Source organism: Cyanistes caeruleus, chromosome 1 (assembly GCF_971803275.1).
Source record: "Cyanistes caeruleus chromosome 1, bCyaCae1.hap1.1, whole genome shotgun sequence".
Classification (NCBI taxonomy): Eukaryota; Metazoa; Chordata; class Aves; order Passeriformes; family Paridae; genus Cyanistes; species Cyanistes caeruleus.
This window is the reverse complement of record NC_141701.1, coordinates 61,255,121-61,267,605: the sequence shown is the minus strand read 5'-3', so window position 1 is coordinate 61,267,605 and position 12,485 is coordinate 61,255,121. Positions and strand designations below refer to the sequence as shown.

The 12,485-nt window shown below is 36.7% G+C and overlaps 1 protein-coding gene across 1 annotated transcript in view; it reads right to left on the bottom strand.

The window, feature by feature from the left end:
* LOC111925299 (dynein axonemal heavy chain 5-like) overlaps positions 1 to 12,484 on the bottom strand; it is a 152,215-nt gene extending 139,731 nt beyond the window's left edge. The window contains exons 1-11 of the mRNA XM_023921726.2: positions 12,183 to 12,484; positions 11,875 to 12,061; positions 9,043 to 9,143; positions 7,396 to 7,584; positions 7,215 to 7,289; positions 4,759 to 4,845; positions 3,553 to 3,624; positions 2,888 to 2,989; positions 1,789 to 1,975; positions 874 to 1,039; positions 665 to 758 (exon numbers count right to left, since the gene is read on the bottom strand). Of these exons, the coding sequence (XP_023777494.2) occupies positions 665 to 758; positions 874 to 1,039; positions 1,789 to 1,975; positions 2,888 to 2,989; positions 3,553 to 3,624; positions 4,759 to 4,845; positions 7,215 to 7,289; positions 7,396 to 7,584; positions 9,043 to 9,143; positions 11,875 to 12,037 (1,236 nt within the window). The 5' untranslated portion in view covers positions 12,038 to 12,061; positions 12,183 to 12,484. The remainder of the gene's footprint in view (positions 1 to 664; positions 759 to 873; positions 1,040 to 1,788; positions 1,976 to 2,887; positions 2,990 to 3,552; positions 3,625 to 4,758; positions 4,846 to 7,214; positions 7,290 to 7,395; positions 7,585 to 9,042; positions 9,144 to 11,874; positions 12,062 to 12,182) is intronic.
* Between the last annotated feature and the right edge of the window lies 1 nt (position 12,485).

Below are 12,485 nucleotides of genomic sequence, written 5' to 3'. Positions count from 1 at the left end.
AAGAAAGAAATCTAATTCATCATCCTTGGCTTGTACTGGCTCTGTACAGACACTTTTATCCAAATTCCATTTATCATAAAAGTTTGCAAATATGGTAATCACAAAATCAAAAACTCTTCCTGGTCTATTCTTAAAGCAGTAGAATACATTTTTAAGCAATAGAAGACCTACATTCTTGGGGTGGGGGTGGGTGAGGGTCTCATTTACTGTATATGATCTACAGCTTATTTTCTGGCTTGCCCACAGTTCTGCCTGATAAGCTATCCACTTGTATGAAGCAGCAGTCATGCCACCAGAAGTCCTCTCTCAACAATTCTAAAAGCAGTATGATGGACTTTCAGACTACTACAGTTGGTCTGCACAGGGTTCAGCTTGTCAGAGACAGAAAAATGTTGTATTGCTGCACTGCTTTACTTTCATACAAGCTATCCACCTGTAATGTTAATAAAAGACACATTACAAAAGCATTTACTTCTTTTCAGGTTTTCTATTTAATTTCAGAATCATTGATGCTATGCATGCCAACAAATGGATAACAAACCACAGCATAAAGCCAGCAAAAACGCTCAAAGTTATTTTTATTTTTAGCATTATGTTCAGTTCTGTATATATTACAAATACAGTACTGTAATAATTTACAATTCTAATTACAAGTAGTAATTACCAGTTCCTTCCACTGTTTTAAGGTCTTTGATCTTGCTGCCTGAAGAATGCTTATAATTTTCTTTACTCTTGAACTCTTGATCTCGTCTAAAAGGCTTTGAAGAAAGAAATATATTTAATACTCTCTCTCTCTGGAATAAAAGTTAACACTTATTTTTAAAAAATCTTTTTTTTTTTAAGATTCTGTGAGAAATAATACAGGGATTTCACCTGTTAAATGATGACATTCTTGACTTCCAGTGTTCCAGCTCTGCAGATGGACCAACATCATCAGCTTCTCTTCTAATTTGTTCACTCTCCACTAAAACCTGTCTAATCTGCTTGGTCCAAATCATGACCACTTCTTCAAGTTTCTCAGTGACCTCTGTGTTAGTGCCTTCAAAACCATAGAATTGGACAGTCGTATGAGCACCAAGAAAAAAATACAGAAATTTAAACTACAGAAGCAAAGTGTTCTTGCCAAGCACAATCTGACAGTAAATAAACTCTGTATACTTGAATCACTGACCAGCAGGAAAAGATTAAGGCTGTAAGAGCAAGATGCACACATATAATTCTTGTGTGTACCTACTCTGTTACTACTGCATATCCTTTACAATGGAAGCATTTAGAAATACAGCAAGTTCATAAGAAATGGTAGAAAGCTATTGTTGAAAGAGACATAACTACTCTTTTTCTTATAAAAACACATATGTGAATATTTTTTTTTTAGAAATACAGGTGTTTTTATTCACTTAGTCAGACAACATTGGATAGAATTTTCCCAGTATCAAAGGAAGTGAATAGTACACACACTAGTATATTGATTCACTCAGCAGCTACTTGGCCAGTAAACTAGGAGGGATCCAGACTGCTGCTTGCATAATATATCAAGTAACTATCTAATTCTTTAAGATCTATGAACTAAAGTATGGGCAAATGATTGATGGTCTTATAATTAAACAATCACAAACCTGGCAAAAGTAAGCAGAAAAATGTATACAGCTCAGGGAAGATTAATTAATTCTTCAAAGTAGATTTTTACTAACAACATAACATTAGCAACATTTATTAATGACATAACATTAGTAGTGTTTCTTTTATAAACAGCACCATTGCATTTGCTCTAGTGTAGGAATTACTCACCTGCAGTTATGTAATCAGATGGGTTCTGTAAGTTTCTGACATAAATATCAATATCCACTTTTGTGAGCTGAATTTTATCTTCTATATTCTGTCTATTTGATGACAAAGTACTCACAAATTTATCCACTGCATACAAAAACTCTTGTATCTGGCTGTTCTTCAAGCCTTCTTTCACAGCTCCCCAGTTCTGATTTATGCAAAAACCAAAAAAGTGAGGGTCACACTTCCTTTTGTTTTTTGACCACAAAAGGCATTTTTCATTAGAAAAGTATTTTTAATTCATGGCAGTATATAAAGATTTATCAACATGCCCTTTAAAATATACTCATCAATACTTTAAAGTGTGCATTGATTTAATTATTCTGTTAGACAAGAAGAGACAATCAAGCAAGAGGCTCTAAGAAATGAAAGTCTCTGACTTGACTCTGAAGTCAGCTGTTGCTGATTTTACACTGGATTGTATTTTATTTAGTGTTATTTTTCTCCTTCTGAACAGAGAAAACAGACTCTAATCTCCATTTCTGCTCCTGGGGACAGAAAATGTGTATGGTAGTGTATGGTAACAGCACACACCACTGTCTGCTGAGTATGAGGGTGAACTTCTTTTTATTTGCCACCTCTGAATGTGTGTTTCCAGAGGTAACTGAACAAACTGTGGTGCTTTACGAGAACCACAGAATAAGGACAACTCAAAGAAGCTGGATATTCTGGATATAACACTGTTCTTGCTGTTCATGCTCCAGAATAAAGGCATGGACTGACCCCTTGTGTTGCCATAAGGACTTGACACTTCTTTGAATCCAGGTTTAATCTATTTTTCATAAAGTCATCACAGCTTTACCTTGGCATGGTTGCTGTGTTATATTCTCCTTTGTCATATTAATTAAAGCTGGCACTATTGCTTGAAAATTAACACAGCTACATGAATTTCAAACATTTGTCTACATACAAATTGCATGAGTCTCATAAAGGCTTATATTAGACTTTTATTTTCTTATATCCACTGTTCTAGGTCCAACAGATGTACAAACAGAACTGCAGCAGCAACATGCCTTACTTCCACATGTTCTTGAGAAAAATAGATGGATTGCTTGATTACCTGTTGGGATTTAAGTGCTGGTATCATGATCTGGGACAAGAAGAATTCCAGTCCCCAAAGGATATTGCCATTAGTACAATCAAACATGCCAAAATTCACCTCCTTTGGGAAGAAACAAAAATTAGCTCCATGCATGTTGACTTCTGCAGCATTACACTATTTGAGTGAAATTTAAATACATTCACAGTCCATAACTATGTAACAGAAATATCTCTGAAAGTCAGAAAAGGCTGTTACAGTACATTTTTAAATACAACAAGCTATGAGAGGCTGGAAAACCTTATGTTGGTTTCAAGAATTATCTTTATTTTAAAAGTTTAGAAGATACAGTTTAAGTGCAGCATTTCAATAATTTAGGCTCATTATTTAAAATCTTCCGGTTTAGGCCTCTATTCCCTATTGTCATTAAAATTTATATCTTAATGAATAATTAATGATTTTTATATAATTAAAATCTTGGGGTTTAATAATACTGCAGTAGCTAATTTATAAATCATTAGAATTTTACTTTATTACAAATACTTACTCTTATGAAAAAGAAATTATGTCTATCATACAACTAGACATTTTCATGAAAGCATTCCCTATTTTTTTCTGACTCCAGTTGCACGATTAAAGGTCTGAAAAAATATGAACCTGTGAATACTGCATGATTTTGCTCTGACCTGAGAGACATTTGATGCAGTTATAACTTCATCTGATGTTCTTAGGAAAAATGCACAAGTTCCTGTAAAGTCCTGTAAATAGGACCAAATGCATACAATTAAAAAGAATACATGTATACAGTAATAGTAATTTACTTTAAAATGTACCTACCCTAAAAATGTGCTGAAAACAAAACTGTAAAAAATCAATTACTCAAAAAGATAGCGAAACTGTTTGCAGGATATTTGAAAACCTGTCCTTCTCAAAACAAATACTGGTTTTTTTCCTGTCTGACACAAGAATGTCAATTATGCCCTTTTGGACAGACTGATTCAGTGTTGCACCTCTACTAAGAAAATGCAATTCAGGGAGAGCTTGTGAGCTAGGCTATTTCCTATTATTGTACGTAAACTATGCTTATTTATCTATTTATCCATTAAACCTAATAACAAGCCTAATAATAACTCAACTTCGGCAAATTTGAAAAGCCATTCTAGTTGGCCCAATTGGCAGAGGAATGAACCTCACTCTTCCCTTGAAAGCAAGGAAGAATTCTTCTGCTATGTCCTTTCTGGCATTACATTTCTGGCATTACAATGTTAACATAAGCTCTTTGGGCCTGACAAGAAACAACAGCAATAACGACAAAAAGGAAAACCAAAGCATCACCAGGCCTTATTCAAAGACCATTGTATATGAAGAGTCAATTTCCCCCAAAAGAGATTGAAAAAACAAAATTTAATCAAAAATCCTAATGACAACTCTGAATATGTTGTTGACTAATGCTTAGATATTACAGGAAAGAAGTTATTATAAAAGTTTGAATGCAAGAAAGGACTTATTAAAGGTATTCTTTTGAGTAATGTGCACTATTACTATATGAAAGGGCATAGAAAACCACTGAAGAACTGCACTTTTAAACTAGAAGTGCACAAGCCCTGGAAGATACTTAACATGCAGTCATTATAAAAATGTTAGGATCTGCAATTTTTAACAAGGATTTATTTGTCCTGCTCTCCCCTTAGATAGTGAAATCACTACTTCTTTACTGATGAAGGCCAACCTCAGCTCAAGAAATGCTGTGAGACCCTGAATTATGAGAACAGAGACTAAGTATTTAAATATCTATCCAAGAACTATGAAAAATTGTATGATACTGCAGAACTGTTATGTCTTTTCAATATTTTACTTTTTAAATGTCATCTAATGAACTTTTTCAACCATACCTCAGTAGAACCCATGGTAATAAATAACTTCTTCTGAGGCAAATTGTTTGTTGACCCATCTGGCCTCAATGATGCACTCGACTTTTGCTAGCAATTAAATTATAAATAAGAGGTTAATAAAATAAAATTATATCATACAAATACTTCATCCATTTGAATATGTGAATTATACCTAAGTTTATTTTGATTCAGTTTTTAATTCCCAGATAGAAATCACGAGGTTTGCATTTTCTGGAGAATAAGTTTTGCCCGAATCCCAGTAAACAGTTTCACAGCCCCATTCTTTCAGAAATAAAAAAATAAAGTAAAAAAAAAAAGTAAAAAAACCCTGCCAGAAAACAAAAAAACATCAAACAAGAAGGGGTGAAAGTCAGAAGAGATAACTAAATTAAATCTGAAGTGTTTCCGTGTGAAACTTCCTCTATTAAAACAAACTGAATATCTCACACAAAGAATCATATGCTTGGTCTGCAAAGTCATAATGAAACTGTGAATGGGAATCGCAAGCAATGCCATCATCTAGATCCTACCAACAATGCAAAGAAATTTAGTTCTCTGCCCACTGCTTTTACCAGACATCACAGAAAAACTTCCTCTGTGGGAAGCTTTGCTGACACTGGCTCCTCTCCACTGAGATGTATTTAACCTCTTCTCTTTGAAGCAACAAAAAAGCTTAAACCTAATAAAGACCTCCTTCCCTCTAATTATGTGTCATGTATTTTGTAAAATAATCTGTTGAAACTTGGAAAAATGTAACAGAAAATAATGTGGGAGAAGCTTGCAGGTACATTTCTCTTTAAAGCTGAGGAGAGCCTTCTTCCTAGAAAGTCAAGTGTTCAGCTCTTGCTAGACTAAATAGGTGATGTGTGATACACAGGAGTGGCTCCTCACTTCCACCCCAAATCAGCATCTGCTGACCCCCACACGTGGTTTCAAGTGAACATCATGCACCTAAGACGGCGAAAAAGAGAGATGAAGGGATGAGAAGGAGCAGATTTGATAAATCCTGGTATGGACATGACTACTAGTCAGGCCAATAGTTTGCCCTGCTCAGTCTTTTGTCTCCAAGAGCAACAGGGCAAGCACATCTAATATTGCTCTTAATTAAACTCCAATTCTCCAGTGTGCTTGATATCAAATTGTTGGCAGAACAGTCAAATTAATGAGATCTCTTCACTCATAAGAATGTGGTGGAAAATGCTAGAAATGGCATTCATACTTTCCGTCAGAAATATTTTTATGCTATGCTGCTTCTGAAACAGAACTTTCATAAATTATTTTTTTACGGTTAAAGGGGTCAAAATAAAACACAATTAGATGCAGCAATGAAATGTTTCATTTAGCCCAGGCTGCGCATTTATTTCTGATTTGTCAGTTAAGGAAAACAAGGTCAAGATTCTTTGTTTCATCTTGATTTAAGTCAGAGAACAAGACATTTATCCCAGAAATGTGCATGCCTAGTCTCACTGAAATGAAAAATTGATTAAACTGTTTTGACAGCAGAGCTCATTCTGTGCTTTGCAAAGTCTCTAAGCAATTCCAGTACCACTCAAAAGTTCTTTTAATTTATCTAGGCTATAATGATTCTGTAATTCATTCTGCATTTAACTGATGATCAAGAATTATCAATCAGTTTTTCTCCTCAACAAGCCCGAAATACCACCACAGGGTGAATTAGCTCTCCCTACCATGGCTCCTCACTGGCATAATTTGAAAGGACTTATGAAGGACTTCTGCAGTTCTGGAAGCCCACAAGAGTTGTGTAAGACAATGTGAAGGCCACTTGACACCTTCTGATATCACACATTCAGTGGAAGCGGAACAAATTATTTCGCTCTTTATGCAAAGGCTTTTCCTTCACAAAACTTAAAGGGAGAAAAATATAACTTGGGGACCACAATTGCTTTATTTCTAGTCACAGTTTTCAAAACTTATTTTCTGCAGAATGGGACAGACCTGAATATAATGCCACCTTAATTTAGAAAGAAATTGTACCATTTTTACCCTCTTGAATGAGTGCTTTGTCCATAGTGGAGTTGGTGCAGTTCAAACCAAAAGAAAATAAACTGATTCTTACACAGACAGCTCCCCCATTCCTATAATACTTATGCTAGCTAATCTAGTATTTTAAAGTCTAAATATCATTAACACTTTGTCTCAATTATCTCTATGACTTTTGAAATCTGAATTTTTACTCTACTTGGCCATTTTTAAGTTTTCTTTTGTGAAAACAAGAACAGCATCAAACTATGCCACAAAGCATCCTCCAATTTTCATGTAAACCAAGATGGAAGCATTTAAACAGTGAGGTCCAAGTTCTTTCCACACGGCCATAAATAGCAAAAAAAAAAAAGAAAAAAAAATCCATTAAGATTTTTTAAATTTTGCAACAGTTATGTGATTTATTATTTTTTAAAAGCAAATTTGCTTTTGCAGAAGCAGTAATGGAAACGTACCTGCAATACATCTTGGTAAAAGAAGATCAGCTTTTTAAGCCCACTAGGGGCAAAGAATTGTCCTATTAGTTCAAACTAAAAAAAATAAACAAAAAAACAATTGTAGTTAATTCTGAGATAGTTTCAAAACACTGAAAATTTTGGAAATATTTCTTGTAATAACAATTTAATTAATATTTACCTTGTCATCAGAAATAATAGTCTCCTCCACTTGCTGCTCACTCAAGTCTATCCCATCTGCTAATCTTGATATCAAATACCTGTGCCTTCCGTCAATCTGAGCTCTTCTCTCCTCTTTGGTTACTTTGGCTTGCTTGGCTAATTCTTTTCTGCTTTCACTGGAAAGCACTATACTTTTCTTAACAGCAGACTACAAAATAGAAGTTTGTTATAGAGAGATTATTTTTCCTCACTTAAGGTTTGTATTTTGTATTGTTGATCTTTAAGCTGGTTTCATAAACTACTTCAAGCAGGAACATAAAAAAATTACATGTAAGGAATGTACAGGGAAAAGAACAGTAATAATTAACTTGCTAGGCCAGAATTATTTCTCAGTATAAAGCTGCTGTGAAAACTATATATCTGAAACTCCAAGATCTCAGAACCAAATGTGGATCCATACTAAGGTCACAATACAAATTTAGCACTATAACAGCTCTAATTCAAATCTCAGCTTTGGGAATCCAGGTTCCAAAATTCTGCATGTCCATATTCCAGATTAAGGATTGATATCTATACTGCCAGCATTTTAATATATAGTATCAAGTTATTACCCTAAAGGAAATAAATAAACCAAACCACTATTAAATCAGTTACCACAGGAATAAATATAAAATTGATGATTAATATACAGATCATATAAAGGTAGCAGCACAATTATAAAGAGGATTTATGTAAAAAAAAGTATTTTTCAAAATCTTCCTATCAGTGTGAGCAAGACTGAAAATAGATATGGTGACTAATATTTTTAAGTCAACAGAAAATCTTCAGAAGCTATATGGAAAACTAAAGATTTGTGTAAATAAGTAACCATACTGATCATTTCCCTCTATACATAGCTCCCACTGACATGAGTGTCTGGGGTTTGGAAGTGTCTGAAGTGTCTCTGTACCTTACAGTTTTACCAGACAGAAAAAAAGGTAACTTACATCACTTCCCAGTACTCTACATTAATTGGAATTTTAATTAATCAATCCCACTCTTAGATTAAAAAACAAAAAGGCTGGCCAACTTCTGCCTTCGCTTCTTACCATTTGGTCTTACCCCAGACTCTGAACGGATGTTTTCCATCCACTCTTGTCTCTACCTGCACCTCTTAGAGACCAGGAGACAGTGACCATGTCTGAATACCTGTAGTTGTTGGTCAGTACCCTTCTGATATCTCTAAAAGCTGATTGTGATTCATCAGGTATTGTGATTCCCAACTCATCTATGTCAGTCTTTTATCATCTCTGGTTTCCATGTCAACAACTGGATCTGTTATTTTGCATAGGCCTTCCCTAATACAGTATGTCCTTATTCAAGTGTTCTTAAACAACATTAATTTTTAACATGGCAAAGAATGGGTATTAACCAGATGACAAAAAAAATACATCAAAGAACCCAAAATCCCAGCAACACCCATAGTGAGCACAGAAAGTCAGTGCCTTAACACTGTAGACACTTTTGAGTGGTTCACTGTTCTTTTCCTTGCAATTAACTGAGACTGAAGGAATTAAGCTTGCTTCAGCATTAGACAAGCTTTTGTCAGTGTAGACTTAAAGAAAAATCTGTATAGAAGAATACTTAGTGAACAAAAGACTACGTGCTTTAGAACAAAAACACTTGCCGGAAGAACAGTAGTCAAAGATGATCCTGTGACAGCAGATCCTAGCTCGGTGCCCCTTGTCTTCAGGCTCTCTCCATGTCTATGATATTTGCTTTCTGTCTCTAGTTAAAAGCAATTACAAGTTCTAATTATTCAAGTGCATCAAATGCATTTGCAAGACCTGCAGTGCTGTGTCTTCATATTTGCTAGCTAACATCTTCTCACACTGGGGAAAAAGAGACCATTTTATTTCTCAAAAAATGACATTTACATCCCATCATTGGCAGCAAATAGGATCCCCAGTGCAGCATGCAGTAATGCTTATGAGCAGCTCCAAACCAAACTTCCATGAATTACTGTTAAATCTATTTTATATAAATAATAAGATTGTGACCAAAATTAGAATCCTAATAGCCTGGATTTCCATATAAATTTTCTATAAAATTGTATCTCTTTTTGCCTGATTAATATGTATATACAGAGTCATAGAATGGTTGATATTGGAAGGGATACTGCTCAAGCAGGGTTACTTAGAGCCAGTTGTCCAGGACTGTTTCCATATGGCTTTTGAGTATTTCCAAGGATGGAGACTTGGTAACTTCCCTGGGCAATCTGCAAAGTGCTTGGTCACCTTCACAGTGTTTCCTGATGTTCAGAGAGAACCTCCTGTGTTTCATTTTCCACCATTGCCTCTGGTCCCATCAATGGACACCATGGAGACCATGGAGAAAAGCTTGAGTCCTTCTTCTTTACACCCTCCCTTCAGGCATTCACATGCACAGAGAAGAACCCACTCAGACATAGCTCTTATCCTTTCTTCATAGGAGAGGTGCTCTACTGCTTCCATCATTTTCATGGCCCTTCACTGGACTCTTTCCAGTATATTCATGTCTCTCTTGTAGTAGGAAGGCTAAAACTGGACACCCTACTTCAGGTGAGGCCTCACCAGTGCTGGACGGAGAAGATGGATCACTTAACCTGCTGGCAATACTCCTTATTGACTCCACAGTATCATCAGCCTCCTTTGCCACAAGAGCCATTCTCGGAACATGTTCAATTTCCTGTCCACTGTGAATCTCAGATTCTTTCCTGCCAATCTGTTTTCCAGCTGTTTCAGCTAGTTTTGTTGCATGAACTTGTTCATCCCAAGGTGCAGGAATTTTCTCCAGCCTCTCAAGGTTCCTCTGGATGGCAGCAGAACCCTCTGGTGCATTGGCTAACCCTCCCTTTTGTGTGTTATTAGCAACCTTGCTAAGGCTACCCTCTGCCCCATCATCCAGATCATTAATGAAGATGTTGAAAAGGACTGGATCCCATGCTGATCCCCGAAGTACACTGCTACCTTCTGGGCTCCAGCCAAACTTTGTGCTGCTGATTACCATCCTCTGGGCTTGTCTGTTCAATGTTTTCAATCCATCTCACTTTCTGCTCAGACAGCCCATACTTCAACAGCTCCACTATGAGGATCTCACAGGAGCAAAGGGAGAATTTAAATTGTAACTGCTCATCAGCGGTACTTTGTAACCCAGGAACAATATGGCACAGAGAGAAAGAGGGTCCAACTGCAGAACAAGTTAAGCTGTCTGGAAGCAGGAATACCAGAGGCAGAACAATCCCTTTTAAGGAAGTATAGTTTCCCTTGGTGGTAAGAAACAGCCACAGCTTGTCTTGTAGCCATCCAGGAATGCCTGGCTCAGAATCTACCTTTGGGCAGCAGAGCTGGTGCTGGGGGTGGACCCAAGGCTGACCTGAGGTGCTCCATGTTGATGCTCACAGGACTGGTGGTGGTGCAAGTGTATATAAGGAATTGCTTCAAGAAGCATCTTTGCAGACTTCCAGTAGAATCAGTTATGGTTTTAAGACTGTCCAATGCATTGTTCATTATTTTCTTATATATATTTCAGAACAAATATGTGTTTAACCCACCTCAAGGGGAACAATAAAAATTCTCAACAGGAATATGTCAAAAGCCTTACTGAAGAAAAGGCTTCACCTTTTCTCACCTCACCCTTCATTGCAAATCAATCTCACCAATCATTTCCTTGCAAAAAGAAATTAGGTTGATAACACATTTCTTCCCTTGCTGAATGCATGCTGACTACTTCCAGTCATCTTCTTGTCCTTCGAATGTCTGGAAATGGTATCTGGGATTAGCTGATCCACCACCTTCCGAGGGACTAAGGTGATGCAACTAGCCTTTAGTTCTCTTTTTTGCCCTTCTTGAAAGTACAAGTGGCATTAGCTTTCTTCATGGCCTCACACCCCTCTTTCCAGTTGCCATGAATATCTATTTATTCAGTACTCTCTAAAGTGATCTTCTTCTACAAGGTCAGTGAATGCATAAGCAAAGTGGACATCAGTAAGGGATGCACCCACAGGCACAGAGGGAGATGACTATGTTCAGTGACTTTTGAACTAATTTGATCTATTACCACTGTTAAAATATTCCAGCAAAATGATACCATATTATGTGTCATACTGTAAAGTATACTATATTATGGAGCACTACTCATTTTAATTCCTACTATGATTCAACATTAGGAAATCTGCTATGGTATCAGAGTTGTACTGTGGATGACCCTGTAAATACATACATATATATGTGTGTGTGTGTGTGTGTGTGTGTGTGTGTGTACATATATGTGTTTATTTATGTGTACCTATTTATTTATAAAGCTGAAAACGGCACATTCAGCACACACAGTTCTTACACTGGCAGATTCAGAATAGCACATACTTACCCAGTATATGTAAACTTAAACACTCTACTTAATAATTGGTTTCTCATTTTGTTCTTGTATTTTTTTTCCCATAAAAAACTGACATGAAGTACTTAATATTTTTTTCCCTTACCTTTTTTTATAGCAATGAGAGGTGGAGAGAGATCAATCTGAGGTTTAGAAGAAAGTTGTGTTGCTCTCAGTTGCTCTGATTCCTCCTGTGCAGAGTGACCATGAGAGGAACTGGGCTCATCTGGTCCCCCTAACTCGGTTTCACCTCCCAGAGTCTCCTCCATTTACACCAGCACACAGCAATCAACCTAAATCAACAATACAGGAAAAGACTACACAGTGTAATATTGTAATAAAGACACCTTCAGTATTTTTATCCCTGTTACAGCATCAGTCTGACAGACTAGAAAGGAAAGGGGGGAAAAGTACCTGTGCTTTCAGTCGGTGATTTTAAAATAGAAGATCTAAGCAGTTTTCGAAATGATAAAAGCTTCTTTAAAGGTGCCTGTTACCAAAACTTTATTTCTAATTGCATAACAATACTTTCCATCCAGCCAGACCGCCGCAGTTGGGAACTCACGCCCAGGGGGACAGGTTAAGCTCCTTCCGAAGCTCCTGCAGGCGCAGGTCCCGCTGCGAAGCGCTGGGCACCGAGCGCCGGCTGCGGCACTGCTGAATCCCGAGCAGGTTTTCACCCCTGCGGTCTCCCCCGGGCACGGCCGGCCGCTGCTA